We start from the raw sequence: 18,426 nt of genomic DNA on the forward strand, positions 1-18,426 counted from the left end.
TTTGCTAACAGATCTGCCCTATAAAGTTTGTTAATAAAGTTCTTAAGGGAAAAGGAAGATAATATCAGAAGCAACTTTGTATCTATACAAAGAAGTGAATAATACTGGAAATGGTGAAAACCTTTTTATAAATACACATTTTAAAAATATTTAATGTCTTGAAATGATAATCGTCTAAAGCAAAATATTAATAGCGCAATGTGTGTTTGTTACACATGTAAAAATAAAATGTGGAAAACAATAGCACAAAGGATAGCAGGAAGGAAAGGGAAATACACCATGTACCAGACCACCTGACCTGCCTCTTGAGAAACCTACATGCAGGTCAGGAAGCAACAGTTAGAACTGGACGTGGAACAACAGACTGGTTCCAAATAGGAAAAGGAGTTCGTCAAGGCTGTATATTGTCACCCTGCTTATTTAACTTATATGCAGAGTACGTCATGAGAAATGCTGCGCTGGAAGAAGCACAATCTGGAACCAAGATTGCCAGGAGAAATATCAATAACCTCAGATATGCAGATGACACCACCCTTATGGTAAAAAGTGAAGAGGAACTAAAAAGCCTCTTGATGAAAGTGAGAGAGGGGAGAGAAAAAGTTGGCTTAAAGCTCAACATTCAGAAAACGAAGATCATGGCATCTGGTCCCATCATTTCATGGGAAATAGATGGGGAAACAATGGAAACAGTGTCAGGCTTTATTTTTGGGGGCTCCAAAATCACTGCAGATGGTGATTTCAGCCATGAAATTTAAAGACGCTTACTCCTTGGAAGGAAAGTTATGACCAACCTAGATAACATATTCAAAAGCAGAGATATTCCTTTGCCAACAAAGGTCTGTCTAGTCAAGGCTATGGTTTTTTCTGTGGTCATGTATGGATGTAAGAGTTGGACTGTGAAGAAAGCTGAGCGCCGAAGAATTGATGCTTTGGAAGTGTGGTGTTGGAGAAGACTCTTGAGAGTCCCTTGGATTGCAAGGAGATCCCACCAGTCCATCCTAAAGGAGACCAGTCCTGGGTGTTCATTGGAAGGACTGATGCTGAGGCTGAAACTCCAATCCTTTGGCCACCTTATGCTAAGAGTTGACTCATTGGAACAGACTTTGGTGCTGGGAGGGATTGGGGGCAGGAGGAGAAGGGGACGACAGAGGATGAGATGGCTAGATGGCATCACTGACTCGATGCACATAAGTTTGGGTGAACTCTCGGAGTTGATGATGGACAGGGAGACCTGGTGTGCTGCGATTCGTGGTGTCGAAAAGAGTCAGACACGACTGAGTGGCTGAACTGAAGTTAACTGAAGGCTCTTATGTAAGAAATGGGTATAACATTAATTGAAGGCATATTGTAAGAAGTATAAAATGCATATTGTAAACTCTAGAGTCACCCTAGAAAGAATTTTTTGGCTATACATGCAGCTCATGGGATCTTAGTTCCCTGGCTAGGGACTGGACCTGGGGCCGTGGCAATGAAAGCACCGAATCCTAATCATTGGACCACCAGGGAATACCCTAGATATATTTTTAATAAGATGTATATCTAGAAAGCTAATAGTGGCAATATAATGGACTAATAAAGAAATAACCAATCTAAATGAGGAGAAGAAATGGGAAACTTGTCAATAAAAAATATACGTGATATAAAGAAAAACATATCCAGATAGTAGATTTAAAACTGAACGATTTAGCCACTAATTGTAAGTTGCCTACACACGTCAATTATAAGACCTACTTTGGGGGACTCCCTTGGGTGTCCAGTGGTTCAGGATCTGCTTTCCAATGCAGGGGACACAGATTTGATCCTTGGTCTGGCAACTAAGCCCTTGTGCCGCAGCAAGAGAAGCCCACACACTGCAACTAGAGAGAAGCCTGAGTGCAGCAGCAAAAACCCATGAAGCCAGATAAAAAATAAAGACCTTCCTTGTCAGATCACATTTATGTATGGTAAAAAAATAATCTCACCTTAAATAAGCTAATAATTTAAAATTAAATGTGTGGAAATACTTATACCTCCAAATCCCAAATCAAACGAAAGCTGGAGAGGCTGAATTAACATCATAAAAGTATACTTCAGAATGAAGATTTTTTGCAGAAGATAAAGGGCAGTACATAATGATAGAGAATTCAATTCACTGAGGAGACATAATAGTCAGGAATGTGTATGCAATTTCAGAATACAGGAGCCAAAATCTGATAGAATGGAAAGGAGAAACAGACAATCCACAGTTGTAGTTGAAGACTTTCACTTTTCACGCTCAGCCATTAATACAGTAAGTGAGCAACACAATGAAAAAATATATAGAAGACTTGAACAATACTATTAACCGACTTGACCTAATTGATATTTATAGAACGTGCCCAGTCCCAGTTGTGTCCGACTGTTTGAGACCCCATGGACCGTAGTGTCCATGGAATTTTTCAGGGAAGACTACTGGAGCGGGTTGCCATTTCTTACTCCAGGGGACTTTCCAGACCCAGAGATTGAACCCGCGTCTCTTGCCTCTCTTGCATTGGCAGGCAGATTCTTTACCACTGCGCCACCTGGGAAGCCCATTTATTGAGCAACAGCAACTAAATACATATTCTTCTGAAGTGAATATGGAAGTTCAACCAAATATGCCAGTTAAAAACCTTACTAAGTTCAAAAGGACTGAAATCACACAAAATATATTTCCTGACCAAAAAATAATTAGAATAAAGATTAACTATGGAAAGTGACCTGGAAAATCACAAACTGCTTGTAAATTGAACAAAACTTCAAATTAATTCAAGGATCAAAGGAGAAATAGAAAATACAATATATCAAAATTTTGAGGTGATGCCAAAGCTTCACAGAGGGATATTTATAGCATTAAATGTTTGTATTAAAAAAGGGAAAAGGCCAATTATCATTTGAAGATTGATAATCCTCTTTAAGAAACTAGAATACAGCAAAATTTAACCTAAATCCAGCAAAAAAAAAAAAAAGAATAACAAACATCTTGGCAGAAATCAATTAAATAGAAACCAGAAAATCAGTAGTACCAAAAAATTCAGTTGAAACCAGTGGCTGATACTGTGAATAGATTAATATGATAATAAACCTATAGCCTGATTGATTACAAAAGAGAGAGACAAAGAAGGAAGAGTGACACTAATTACCAATTTCAGTAATACCATAGGAGACAGCAGTACAGAGCTCTCAGATATTAAATGCACAATGAAGGAAGATTTTAAAAATGTTATTCAAAATTTTTTGCATGGTTGGTCGTATTGGACTCTTTGTGACCCTGTGGACTCTAGCCCACCAGGCTCCTCTCTCCATGGGATTTTCCAGGCAAAAATACTGGAATGGGTTGCCATTTCCTCTTCCAGGAGATCTCCTGATCCAGGAATCGAACCTGCATCTCTTATGTCTCCTGAATTTGTAGGTGGTTCTTTACCACTGAGCCATCTGGGAAGACCCAAAATTTGTTGAATGTAAATCTAAAAGTGTGTTCTCACTACACACACACACACACACACACACACACACACACTTAAACAAAAAAAACAAACAAAGAAAGGGACACAAAGACATTTTAGGATGGGTTGGGTATGTCTATTATCTTGATTCTGGTGATGATATTATCATTGTGTGCATATGCCCAAACTCATCAAATTGTACACAGTAAATATATACCATTTGTTGCATATCAATTATGCTTCAATAAACTATTTAGGAAAGGAGAGCAGAAAAATGTTATCTAAAAAATTGATACTTAGATAAAATGAGAACATTTCTTGAAAAATACTGACTAACCAAGGTCACTCAAAAATAAATAAGGATGTGTTCCTCCTTATCCTTATTTATTTTTGAGTGACCTTGGTTAGTCAGTATTTTTCAAGAAATGTTCTCATTTTATCTAAGTATCAATTTTTTAGATAACATTTTTCTGCTCTCCTTTCCTAAATAGTTTATTGAAGCATAATTGATATGCAACAAATGGTATATATTTACTGTGTACAATTTGATGAGTTTGGGTGGTGGATTCATTTTGATATTTGGCAAAACTAATACAATTATGTAAAGTTTAAAAATAAAATAAAATTAAAAAAAATAAATAAATAAATAAGGATGAATAACTTTATTAAGGAAGTTAATGTGCACGCACGTCATGTCTGACTCTTTGCGTTTCTATGGACTATAGGCCTCCAGGCTTCTCTGTCCATGGGATTCTTCAGGCAAGAATAGTGGAGTGGGTTGCCAGGCCCTCCTTCAGGAGATCTACCTGTCCCAGGGATTGAGCCCGAGTATCTTACCTCTCTTGCATTGGCAGGCAGGTTCTTTACCGCTAGTACAACCTGGGAAGCCCCAAAGAAGATAATTCTTCTGCTTCATTTTATGAGGCCATTGTTACCCTGATACCAAACCAAACCAAAAAAGACAACACAAGAAAAGAAAACCACAGACCAATATTTTTATGAATATAGACACAAAGATTCTTAGTAAAATACTGCTGCTGCTGCTAAGTCGCTTCAGTCGTGTCTGACACTGCGCGACCCCATAGACGGCAGCCCACTAGGCTCCTCTGTCCCTGGGATTCTCCAGGCAAGAATACTGGAGTGGGTTGCCATTTCCTTCTCCAATGCCTGAAAGTGAAAAGTGAAAGTGAAGTCGCTCAGTCGTGTCCGACTCCTAGCAACCTCATGGACTGTAGCCTACCAGGTTCATCCGTCCATGGGATTTTCCAGGCAAGAGTACTGGAGTGGGGTGCCATTGCCTTCTCCAAGTAAAATACTAGCAAACCAAATTATATAGCATGAGGAAGTAGGATTCTTCCCAGGAATGCAACTTTGATTTAATATTAAGACTGAAATAAGTTAATCAGTCATCATCATCAGTTCAGTCTCTCAGTTGTGTCCAACTCTTTTCGATCCCATGAACCACAGGACTCCAGGCCTCCCTGTCCATCACCTAGTCCTGGAGTCCAAACAAACCCAAGGCCGTTGTGTCGATGATGCCATCCAACCATCTCATCCTCTGTTGTCCCCCTCTCCTCCTGCCCTCAATCTTTCCCAGCATCAGGGTCTTTTCCAACGTGTCAACTCTCTGCATCAGGTGACCAAAGTATTGGAGTTTCAGCTTCAGCATCAGTCCCTCCAATGAAAACCCAGGAATGATCTCCTTTAGAATGGACTGGTTGGATCTCCTTGCAGTCCCAGGGACTCTCAAGAGTCTTCTCCAACACCACAGTTCAAAAGCATCAATTCTTTGACACTCAGCTTTCTTTATACTCCAGCTCTCACAACCATACATTAATATACCACATCAACAGAATAAAGGACAAAAACCACATTATCATCTCAGTACCTACATAAATAGCATTGGACAAAATTCAGCGTCCCTTCAAGATAAACAGACTCAAACTAGAAGTAAAAGGCAACAGTTTCAACCTTATGTAAAACATCTCTGAAAAACTCACAGCTATCATCGTACTTAATGATAAAAGGCAGAAGTACTGACTTCCCCTGAAAATGAGGAACAATAGAAGGATATCATCTCTTACCACTTCTATTCCACATTGTTCTGGAGCTTCTGGACAGGGTAATTAAGCAAGGGAAAGAAATAAAATGAAGTTACATTGGAAAAGATGTAAAACTTTTCAATTTGCAGATGACATAATCTTCTGTATAGAAAATCCTTAAGAATCACCCTCTCCCCACAGAAACTATTAGACCCAATACAGGGGCTCAACAGGTTTACAGAATACAAGGTCATATACAAAGAGCAGATATATTTCTATACACAGTCAAGACTTGTACAATAAAAACTACAAAACATTGCTGGGTGAAATTAAAGACAGTCTAGATAAGTGGAAAGGCATCTCACATTTATAGATTGGAAGACTTACTATTGTGTTAAGATGGCAGTACTCCCCTACTAGAACCCCATCAAAATTCAAACTGTTCTTTCCCCCCAGAAATCAACAAACTGATCCTAGAATTGTAAGAATTGAAAGGGTCCTGGGATAGCCAAAACAGTGTGAAGAAAGAACAAGTACTTACACTTCCCAACTACAAAACCCACTTCAAAGCCAAAATAATCAAGACATTATATGGTGTTATAGCCACACCTTCCACGAAACAAACTCACTCAGAAGGACAATACAGATAGTGGAGTGCAGTTTATTACACCGGCGCACCCAAGGCAGAGTCTCCTCTTGGCGGAGGACCCAGACCAGTTTTTGTGAAAACCTTGTATACCCTAAGTGTATGTGCCCAAATCCACTTCCCCAAATTCCCTGAAATTAGTCTGAACAAAGGAAAAGAAAGATATAATCAAACTTAACCCGTGATTCATATGCCTTAAGCCTAGGTAGTTAAAAGTGAACAATTATCAATAGGGCTGTGGTCATACCCCAATAAGCATAATAGAATTTATGATTCTCTTCAGTTACACAGAAAATTAGGGTATTATTTTAGGTGATGGAGAGTCTAGGTATGAGCCCTGGGGCTCTTCCACCCAGGGGCTCTGGTTTTCCAGTTGGTATGTCGTTTCCATAGATACTGGGCATATAGCTCAAAGTCCACAGTCCAGCGCAAGATGGAGTCCTGCTTTCAAGATGGAGCTGGTTCTGTCTGTTTCCTCCTTCAATGGTAGTGACATAAGGATTGTATATAGACAGATACCAGAATAGAATGGAGATGCAAGAAACAAAACCATATCTCTGTGGTCAATAGATTATTGTGAGTGGTGCAGAGGCCATTCAATGGCAAAGAATAATGTTTCAACAAATGGTCTTGGGATAACTGGATGTTCACAACCAAAAGAATCATTTTAGGCTTATACCTCACACTGTATACAACAATTAACTAAAAATTGATCAAAAACCTAAATATAAGAGTTAAAACTATAAAGCACTCAGAGGAAAACATAGATGTAAATGTTAATGTTGGATTAGGCAACGGTTTCCTAGATATGCTACAAAAGTACAAGCACCAAGAGAAACAAAAGTAGACAATTTGGAATCATCAAAATGAAAACTTTTATCCTTCAAAGGACACTATCAAGAAAGTGAAACATCCTGGGCACCTACTGGATGCTGGCAAGGAGCCTTGAATCCCAGGCAGACCAGAAGAACACCCAAACAACCCTGTATGGTGTGGGGAAGGGGGAAACGAGGGGGAAGGAGATGTGCAGGCTAGGTGGGATCAGTGCTCCTGAGGTGCAGCTAGGGGAGGACAAGTTCCCACACCTGGAGAGGCACTCTTACCTCGAGGGGATCTGTGGGGATGGGGAAGGACCTTTGGGGTTATGGAGGAATGCACCTGGTGTTTCTGCCCCCACTCCCCCCATTCAACCTCCAGGAACCTGCTGAGGCCTGAGGCTTACTCCTCTGTACTCTGAAACTGGAGGCACTCTGGGGCCCCCTCCAGGCCACACTCAGCATAGGCCGCACCCCTGCCTAAGCCCACCCTGCCTGAGCTCCACCACACCTAAGCCCTGCCCTTACAGCAAAGGTTTTTTCTACCTTTTTTTTAAAATTTCCCTATTTTGCTAGTGTAGCTGTGTCTTACCTTCCAGTGATTGTTTCATTTATATGTTTAATTTTTCTAATTTACCTGTTAGTTTTCTTATTTATTTTATTTTTTATTATTTGTCATTGTCTTCCACATTTCTTTTCTTTTCCTTTATTTTTTGGTGTGCTATACAGCTTGAAGGATCTTGATTCATGGGCTTGAGCTCCTGTGGTGGGAGGACCAAGTCCAAACTGCTGGATTAACACAGACAGTCAGACCTCATGGAATATTATTTGGAGTAAGGTCTCCTGGAGGGCCACATCTAAACACCTGGTCCCGGCTCTACTTAACTGCCTGCAAACTCCAGTGCTAAAATTCTCAGGCCAATCAATCCTGGAGGGCCACATCTAAACACCTGGTCCTGGCCCTACTTAACTGCCTGCAAACTCCAGTGCTAAAATTCTCAGGCCAATCAATCAGTGAGAGAAGAACACAGTTCCGCCTAACAAAAAAAATAACTGATATGACAAAAAATATGTTACAGACAAAAGAGCAAGGTAAAAAAAAACTAAAAGACCACATAAATGAAGAGGAAATAGGGAAACTACCTGGAAAAAAATTTAGTAAGGATATTAAAGATGATCCAAAATCTTGAAAATGCAATGGAGGTATGGATTTAAAAAAATACAAGAAATGTTTGACAAAGATTTAGAAGAAATAAGGCACAAACAAACAAAGTTGAAAACACAATAACTGAAATGAAAAATACACTAGAAGAAATCAATATGAGACTCAATGAAGCAGGAGAACAAATAAGTGAGTTGTAAGACAGAATGGTGGAAATAACTGCTGAAGAGCAGAATAAAGAAAAAAGAATGAAAAATCATAATATCTATTTCTGTCATGACTGTCTTTCTGAGACACATTCTCCACTAAGGGTAACCTGGGACTACCTATCACCACAGGTTGTGGATGCATAAGAAAGATTGCACTGGAAGGAAAAAAATATAGTCTTCATGCCCCTTTCTCATCCTCCAGAGACCCTGCAGTTCCAGGACTCCACCTCAATGGCGGGAAAACAGCAACCTGCACTGCTGCTGCTAAGTCACTTCAGTCGTGTCCGACTCTGTGCGACCCCATAGACGGCAGCCCACCAGGCTCCCCCGTCCCTGGGATTCTCCAGGCAAGAACACTGGAGTGGGTTGCCATTTCCTTCTCCAATGCATGAGAGTGAAAAATGAAAGTGAAGTTGCTCAGTCGTATCTGACTCTTAGCGACCCCATGGACTGTGTAGCCCACCAGGCTCCTCCATCCATGGGATTTTCCAGGCAAGAGTACTAGAGTGGGGTGCCATTGCCTTCTCCGGCAACCTGCACTGCACACGCCCAACTCAGTGAGCATGCGCAGTGTGTGCGTGCGCATCCGTTGCTGCGCATGCGCCTTGGTGCGCATACGCCTTCCTGAGCGATCTGTGAGGAGCGTTGGGCGTGAGACGGGTCTGTTTATTCAGTCCCGGTTCTTTCTCACTACTTGAGACACACCAGGTAGGTTCACAGGTCTGTCCTGTCTGGAATTTAAGTGTGTGTGCGTGTGAGGGGGAGCCAGCAAGTTTCGCACGGGCTGGGCAGTGTGATCTAGGGCTTTTGAGGAGGAAGGCCCTCAAGGTAGTCATCTTTCTCCTCACAAGTGTTGCGACGCCATACTTCTTGCCTTGGTGGGTGGAGAGGAAGGGCAGTGGGCAGAGTAGGGCAGGCGGTAGGATGATGGTGGGGGGAGACTTGGGGGTGCTATTTGAGATATCTGGTTCACTGGGGCCCTGGAACTGACGACAGAGCACAGAATCTGGGGCCGGCAGTGGGACCTGGGCAGGGGGCGGGGTGGGCGATTAAGGAAAGGCCTAGAAACCGGACCGCAGTGGGGTTGTGACTGTATCGCGGGTTTTGTGGTAAGGTGCCAACAGAGAAGTGGACCGGTTGCTGTGTATGCAGCCTCACCTCAGCCCCAGACACTGAGAAAATCGCCACAGTCAGGCTGTAAAGACTGAGCCTTTCTTCGTGTTCCAACTGAATTCCAAGGGAGTTGGGGAAAATAGGTCTGGTGAATAGGAGTGTGACATGAGCAGTAGTCCTGAGCTTTTGAATTCCTAGCAGTATTTCACTAAAGATCTTCATGATGGAGAATTCTGTTGTGAAATCAAACATGCTGACAAAAATTCAGCCTTCTTATATACCTTAAGGTGATTTCGCTACCAGCTTTGTAAAGACACAAATGGCTTTGCAAAAGACTGTATTTGGTGTAATTGAAATGCATGTACACTCATGCTTAACCAGAGTTTTCTTTTGAAAGTATTTTCACATTAAAAAAAAAACAAGTCAACATAAGGTCATAAAAGTGATCAAATATAGCTGTACTCTTAAATACAATTTCGAAATCACAATATTCTGCTTTCAGGGAGAAATATGAGTGGGCAAGTGGCATCAACATTGGGACCTACAAAGCCAGATTGCTCCCAGGTGGATGAACCTGTGGTTGTGAGTAACCTTACCATTTGGTGTTTTCTATTAGCACAAGTTTTATTTTTGAGAAAATGATGTTAAGTAGTACACATGCGGTGATAAAGGTCTTCCATGCTGATAAAGGGTGACACTTTGTCTTAGGAAGAAACATTGATCCAGATATATTATACTCCTGGATGTTGCCTGGATGATTATACTGTTAAATTCCCTGGAAATGTGCCCAGTGACTCCCTCCTCCTGCTAATTAACAACAGGCTGCATACTTCCATCCCAACATAGATTTAAATAACTTCCAAAGTCTTTCTGGGTAACTCTTATGGGAGCTAACTCTTCTCTGTGGGAAGAGTAACTTTATTAAAAGTAAGTACATAGAATTGTGTTGAGAAAACGTTGTTAGGTTTACTTATGCTCAGATATATGTATGTATTATGTATATTTATGCTATTAGATGTGTTAACAACAAAAGTTTTTATTTGCATGCACACTCTACTAGGACCAGCAGCCCAGTGTTGAGCAACCTCACCAAGAGGAACCACCAGCTGAGATTCAGGATATCACACCTAGAAATGAGGAAGGAGAGGATCCAGTGAATCGTGATGAAGAAGAGGAGAAGGATCCCTTTGAAGGTAAAGTGTATCTGTGTGTCATGCCTTAAGACATAACCAGTAAGAAGAGGAAAGGAAACATTAGAAAAGGACTTCAGACAGTTCCTAAAAAACTGAGGAGAGTATAGTTTGCAGGTTAGTGTGGTCGCTCAAATTTTCCCTTGTTTTCAAGACAAAGAGAAAGGGGCAACTAAGGTGTCTGAGGACAACCCTGGAAAAGGAAAATGGTAATAACATTCGGAAAATTCTGCTTTCCTTTTTCTCCAGCAAAACATTCCCGGAAGAATGCTCCTGAGGTTCTTATTCATCACATTTTTAGCATACTAACCTAAGGCTTTTAATTCATAACACCGAGGGAATGAAGATCATCATTCCCTTGTTTGTATTGTATGCTTTACAGCTGAATTGATGCATTTTTTTAAAGATTCTGGCCTGGAAGCTGATCTCCAGCTATTTGCTGAGGCAAAGACTGGGGATGAAGGTGGAGATGGTCCTGATGTCAGGGAGGAGTTTGCATCAAATACAGAGCCTGTTGAAATGCCAGAAGCAGGTATGTCATCCATTCAGAAAGTAATTTATGTGGTTTCTGTTTTTCAGAATATTATATCTTTACTAATATAGAGGGAACATTACTATTATTTTAATAACAGAGTTCACATATTCTTTGAAAAATAGTTCAGACCCCAGATGCCTGAGTGCCTGACTTATAGACTTTCAAATAATGAAGCAGACAGGATCAAAGCCATATCGAATTGAAAACAGGAAACAGTTTTCTTCTCTTGAGTATAAGTACTTTGAGCAACAGCTAATAATTTTCAGGTTCTTTTATAATTTCTGCTTGTAGCAAATATGGAATGCATTTGTAATAAATATCAGTTTATATCAAATATGCTTAGGCATCCAAGTAGGTTCTAGTACCAGCTTTAGCATAATGTGTGTGATTCTATGAAATCCCTTAACTTCTAAACTCAACTTTACTCATGTAAGTTGTGAATTCAGAACAGATACACGCAGGTGCTGATTTTTCAATGCTAATTTTTGCATTCTCTGATTCTCTTTGATGGAGTGCATACAAGAATACTCTGTTTTGTATGATGTATTTATCATAAAATACCATCTTGAGTCAAATTATAACAGGGGAATTGAGATTTCATTTTCTGACGGGGGACACATGTACACCGTGGCTGATTCATGTCAATGTATGGCAAAACCCACCAGACTATCTTAATTAGCCTCCAGTTAAAATCAATTAATTAATTTTTTTATAAAAGAAAATGAGCCAACATTCTGCTTGATGTAGGTTAAATTCTCTCAAATTCTGAATTCTCTAGCTCTTTAAAAAATAGTTGCATTTTAAATCGTTTCCCCTGGGAAGCATGAAATGACTGGATAACAAAATGGCCAAAGATAGTCTAGTTTCCTGTTTCTGTGGCTGATCAAGTTGAGAGAGTGCATTTAGTCAGTGATATTCAAGGCAGGTGCGAGTAAGATACATATGCTAAGCACACTACCTGCCCCTACGTTTGGTCTTTTTTTTGAGGAGGGGGGAGGTTGCTTATTTTAATTGGAGATCATTATTTTAATATACTATGAAGGTTTTGCCATATACCCACTCTCACTCTTAAAGAAGTAATAAAAATCTGAGACTCATGATATAATGATCTCTAACCGTATCAAGTATGTTATTTTTCTTCTTTGATACATGAGTTTAAAAAGTTTTGAAGGCGAAAAATGGTAACTCTAGTTCTTCCCGCGTAATCAACTTAGTATCTTTCACATACATGTTTTACAACTTGCTGACAATAAATTGCATGGTTCTGATTTTAAAGGAGGAACTTCATAGTTAGGGAAGAATTTACTGTGTATTAGCCTTCTAAATATTTTCACTTTACATTTTATTCCCTTCCCTTTGAACAATTAGATGAAAATACAACTTTTAGACGACTTTCAAGTAACTACAGAACATGATTAAAATGTTCTCATAGAGAAATCTTAGCCCTAAACATGTGTGGTATTTAAAAAGAAAAATACATAAATTACAAGGTACATAAATATAAAATCCTACATCCAACATAAAAGGTAAGAAAAAGAGCAACCGAATAAACCTAAGGGAAAAAGAATACGATACTTATTAAAAGACAGGTATGAAGTGTTAGGAAGAGGAAAATAAACTCAACTAATAAAGACAATGTGCTAGTTTACATAATTTTTAATATATATATATATATATATACACACACACATTTTTTAATATTCTTTTCCATTGTGATTTATCACAGGAAATTGGACATTAGTTCCCTGTGCTATATACTAGGACCTTGTTGTTTATCCATTCTGAATGTAATAGTTTGTATCTGCCAACCCCAAACTGCCAGTCCATTCCTCTAGTTTACATCATTGTGAAGCAAATGGACAAAGCCCAAGTACACATAATTAGAAATATGAACAAGACACTAACAGTATATTACAGAATTAAAACAGTATAATCTGGAACTCAAATATTTTCAGAATATTGGTGAAATGGCTAGTAGGGTAGAAAAACATATTATTTAACATACCCCACAGTAACTAAATAACTAAACATCACAAATACCGTGGATGAACTTTTGAAATTGGACAGAGTTTTCTCTCAAAAGCCATTACCATTTAGAAACAAAAAAAATCTGCTTTTCCAGATTTTCTTTCTCTCTTCCTACTTGCTTTTCTCTCTCACTCATACTCCCTCTTGCTCTCCCTTTTCTTCTCTCCTCTTTCTTTTTTTTTTCTTTTTTCTTTTTTTTGGTATGGCTGTGAGAAACAGACCTATTTCTGCTTCACATTTTGATGTCACCATGTCACCAGTGATAGTAATGACTTAAAATTAGTGTCACCATATAATGTATTATACCAACTGGAATGCTTTCCAGGGTGAAAAGAAACGTTTAGAATTACATGAGGGCCACAAGTAAAAAAGGGGACAAATGTTTAACCGACTTAAAACCACCATATCGGGGATAAATTGGAACAAATGAAAATGTCTACACTTTTCCACAGTAGAGAAGAAACAAATGTAATACTGGCCATTTTATTTACTTCACTTAAGCAGTAACAGAGAGAACAACTGTTTAGCTATCCTATATTCGGAATATTATTTCAAACCAATGCATTTAAATGATACTTTTGGGGATTTTTTGTTTCAGTTTTTGTGTATTTTGTTCTCCTTAGGGTGCTTTTTGTTGTTAGATATTTTACTGAATGTGTACACAGTTTTGCCTTCTACTGAAAACTACCTTCTGATAGGTTCCATTGATTTCATTTGTTCTGAACTCAGTGTCCTTCTTCTCTTGTATAACTAGGAAGAGTAGTGTGTTTTTTAAAAATACTGGTAATGTGCCTGGAAAGTCTATAAAATCTCTATAGAGGATTAACTGAAGGTAAGCCAAAGGGTCGCCCTTAGTGTTCCTGTTTTAGTCCATTTTATAAAACTACAACTGCAGTGAACTTTGTATACCTCTCCTGTCATCGAAATAAAGTTCTGCTAAGTAACTTTTTTAATGTTTATATTATAGGTGAAGGGCAGCCATTTGCTTGAAAGAAGATAAACTGAAACCATCTATGCTGCTCTTATGTTCTGTATTTGACTATTAAAGTTCGGTCAATAAAGTTTTGTTTTCTACTTGCACATTTTTTGTTAAATTTATCCCCGGGTATTTAATGTTATTGAAAATTCATGGTTTGTGATTTTTATTGTCTAGTTGAGGCTGTCTGTAGAGATAGAATGTCTATATATAGATTTTCTGTCCAACAATTCCTCTAAATATGCATATTAATTCCACAAATTTAGATCTAGATTATTTTTGCTTTTCAAAATATACTATTATATTTGAATATCAACAGTTTTCTACTGGCTTAAACCTTAAACCTGTCCTCATTTTGCAGCATTGAACAAACCTGGCCAGAATAGTCTTGACTAAAGCAGGTGATAATCGGCATTTATCCGAATAGGAAATGAAAAATCTTCTTCTCCATTTCAACCTGTTTACGTTGTTTTTTGTAGATATACTTTATCACAGTAAGTTCCATTCTATTCCTAGTTTGCTGTCTTAAATATAGATTAATTATCATCAAACACTTATACTGCATCAATTGGGATGATCATAGAATTGTTTTCCCTCCATTTTTCTACTAATGTGAATTGCATTGGTAACCTTATACATGTAAACCACCCTTGCACTTCTAGGGTTAAAAAAATTGGGTCATAACATATTCTCTAGGTGTAATCTACATGTTAATGCATATACATACATATATATACCCACACATAAAAAATTCATAAAAGCCTTTGGTCTTCTCTTGAATAAATGGGTAATCAAAATGTGCCACCCAAATCTCATACGCTGTCCCTGATTTAATCATTGACAGAGAAACATTTTAAAACCTTAATGTATTGTCCTATAGAGAAATGGAATGCCAAAGCCATTGTTAAAGGTTGTAGGGAGACAGGAAAAGAACTGCTGTCAAATTGCATGGCAAATGGCACAGCATATCTTTCACACATCTCTGACTTGCCTTCCAAGGTTTTTTGGGTGCAGGGAGAGAACAACCACAAACATCTTTCTTCTCCATGACGTCCTCCATTGGCTTGATAGTCACCAGATCTCAGAAGCCCTCCAGTTGGCTGTGAGTGCGTGTATGTGTGTGTGTGTGTGTCTGTGTGTGTGTATGTGTGAATCACTTAGTTGTGTCCGACTCTTTGCGACCCCACGAACTGTAGCCCACCAGGCTTCTCTGTCCATGGAATTCTCGAGGCAAGAATACTGGAGTGGATTGCCATTCCCTTCTCCAGAGGATCCTCCCAGCCCAGGGATCGAACCCTGGTCTCCTGCAGATTCTTTACCGTTTGAGCTACAGGGAAGTCCTCCAGCTGTCTGATTCCTCCCTTATATCCTTATTATTAACATAATAACGCTTACATCTCTGAGCCCCCATCTGTATCCTCATGCACCAAAAAAATATATTTCTGCAACAAAGGACCTATTCAGATTTCACTCTGCTTAGTGAATAACGGGATTATAAATAGCAGCTGTTGTGCCCTTACAGAGGTATGAAAATCCAGGTCCTAAAGGACTGAAAATGGGAGGTTCAAATCTACCATGAGACTTAAATAAGAGTATCCCATCTTACCAAAAAGTATGTGAAAAAGCCCCTAGGTCATGGAGCTGTCTGACAAGATTAGATCCTAGCTAGAAGAAAAGGGAAGGGAATGAGGGGAACTTCGTGAGACAGAATGACTTGAGTCTTATCTGTTCTGTCTCCTTATTGGCTATGACATGACATAACTGGGCTTCCCTGGTGGCTCAGATGGTAAAGAATCTGCCTGCAGTGCTGGAGTCCTGGGTTTGATCCCTGTGTTGGGAAGATCCCCTGGAGGAGGCCACAGAAACCCACTCCAGTATTCTTGCCTGAAGAATCCCCTTGGATAGAGATGCCTGACGGGCTACAATCCATGGGGTCACAAAGAGTCAGACACGACTGAGCGACTAAGCACAGCATGTGACATAACTCAGAGTATCAGTACTGGCTCTGACACATACTGAGTGAAGGTAAGAAAGGTATTTACATCCTTTGGATCTGTTTCCCCATTTCTAAAGTGGAAATTACAAGTTCACACTATTTGCTAGGAAGAATAAACAAGATAACATGTGAAGTAGGTATTACATTACAAATGGATTTGGCTTATTCTACTCCATTTTTTCATTTAAACATTTACAATTACAATTCTCTCACAAGTGATACAGATTTTGAATTTCAAGTAGACTATAAGGTTAACTTTTAAAATGAACTGGACTTCAGAAACATATTTTGTCTAAATAAATATATTGATTCAATAGCAGATTCAATAGCTGGTATCAGACATGGCATCCATTCTAAGGTTGGTTTGTTAATGAGGACTGACAAGGCTACCCTAAGTCATAATATGTAGTGAAAACTGTGCTCCTTGCTGTGTGTGATGACAAAATAAGCCAGTATTCTGGTCACACAACATCACACAACTCAACACCAGACTGTGTCACGTAGTCAGGCAGCCAGTCCCTAAGTCACAGCGCAGGAGCTACAGGGCCTCAGGGCACCACTGCAGTTGTTAGTTTGGCTTGTCACCTTCTACGGACTTGGCCAGTAAGGAGACAATGAACCCGAATGGATTCAGATTCTACCTTACAGACAGTGCAGAAGCAATATGACCCTGGTGTCAGTTGCCTTGTCCCTAGTCCCGCGGTTTGCCACTGAATTGGAAGGCCTTAGTTAAGGCACTACAGGTGGTGGGTCCTCTGCCACGAAGGAGCCCGCAGTTGTGCCCTATGGCACTGAGCAGCTCTGCAGTCCACAGCTGTACTCTCAGCTGGGACTAGGGAGACCATCCTATGTTCAACTGAAACCAGAGGTGGATGAGTAACAACTTTGTGTCACCTCCAGCTGTATAAGGAGGCAGGTGAGAAATGGCCTCATAGCAGCTCTTCATCAGGCTGCTTATCTCCCCTTGCTGCAAGAGCAATCAGGAGGTTCTCTGACAAGGTTCAAGTCAGCCTGCAGTTTAGCCTTGCCTACGTAGCCTAAGTGGGGACATGCAAGGGCACCAGGGCACCAAGACAGAGTCACACTCCTACAGTGTCTGGAACAACACACAAGACTAGGTATGGCGCTACAAATATGACGCCTATATACCGACTCCTACATGGAGGAGATGCTTTTCCTATCAGTTATTAAAAATATTCCTTCATTGAGTACACACACATTGATTACTAGCATGTCTCAGGACGTGTCTGCAATGCTTAAAATAACAAGACCAGTGATGTGAGGTGGATGATGGGAATATCACACTGGTGGGCCGACAGACACATAAACAGAAAAGAAGTGCAAAGGAGAAACACAGGGAATGGACCTAAGGGAAAGCAAAGCAAAACGGTGAGCAGGGTGGCCAAGAAGCAGGAGGAAAGCTAGAAGATAAGGTTCATTCTAAGAGGAAAGAGGTTATATATAACACAGCTGTGCTTTGACCCAGGCTGTGGATGAGAGTCACAACCTCCCTGCATCACTGCCCTTTTGAGGGTGGTGTCTGGGAGTCTAGAGATTCTGAAGGGAGAGAAGGAAAATACATAGTGCAGGGGGTACGTGCACCCGCCCTGATAGAGATGCAGGTGCAGCTTGTTACAGTTACCAGGGGGATGAGCGAGTTGGATTCTGACTCAAGAAGAAATGTGCAAATGAATGTAAAGGGAGAAAACACATTGAGAGGGGTAAACAGCTCCAACTCCCATTTCTGTACCAGGGTAGGTGCTCCATCTTGTTGTGAGAAGGCTCCCTGGTCTGAGCTCTGGGAGGGAGTGATGAGCATTCTAAGGACCCACCATCAGCCCTAAGCAGGGGCACTGAGTGTGTGAAGACTTAAGTCTCAGCCTTTACCACTGACAGACACAGAAAGCTTCTTCGCCTGCTGAGAGTGGGGCTCTGGAATCTTAGGGAAGCTCAAAGGTAAGGTGGTGTGGTGGTGGTTGTTCAGTCGCTCAGTTGTGTCCAACTATTTACTACCCATGGCCTGCAGCATGCCAGGCTCCTCTGTCCTCCACTATCTCCCTGAGTTTGATCAAATTAATGTCCATTGGGTTGGTGATGCTATCTAATCATCTCACCCTCTGTCGCCCCCTTCTCCTCCTGCCTTCAATCTTTTTGCATCAGGGTCCTTTCAATGAGTCAGCTATTTGCATCTGGTGGCCAAAGTATTGCAGCTTCAGCATCAAGTCCTTCCAGTGAATATTCAGAGTTCATTTCCTTTAGGATTGGCGGGTT

At 40.1% G+C, this 18,426-nt stretch overlaps 1 protein-coding gene across 3 annotated transcripts in view; it reads left to right on the forward strand.

Moving 5' to 3' along the window:
• Window positions 1-14,263, forward strand: part of LOC113887266 — a 97,740-nt gene extending 83,477 nt beyond the window's left edge. For all 3 annotated transcript variants that reach the window (XM_027534306.1, XM_027534307.1, XM_027534308.1), the window contains 4 exons: window positions 9,933-10,012; window positions 10,491-10,623; window positions 11,027-11,152; window positions 14,151-14,263. In XM_027534306.1, the coding sequence (XP_027390107.1) occupies window positions 9,933-10,012; window positions 10,491-10,623; window positions 11,027-11,152; window positions 14,151-14,173 (362 nt within the window). In that variant the 3' untranslated portion in view covers window positions 14,174-14,263. The remainder of the gene's footprint in view (window positions 1-9,932; window positions 10,013-10,490; window positions 10,624-11,026; window positions 11,153-14,150) is intronic.
• Window positions 14,264-18,426: the final 4,163 nt, after the last annotated feature.

This window comes from Bos indicus x Bos taurus, chromosome X (assembly GCF_003369695.1).
Source record: "Bos indicus x Bos taurus breed Angus x Brahman F1 hybrid chromosome X, Bos_hybrid_MaternalHap_v2.0, whole genome shotgun sequence".
NCBI lineage: Eukaryota > Metazoa > Chordata > Mammalia > Artiodactyla > Bovidae > Bos > Bos indicus x Bos taurus.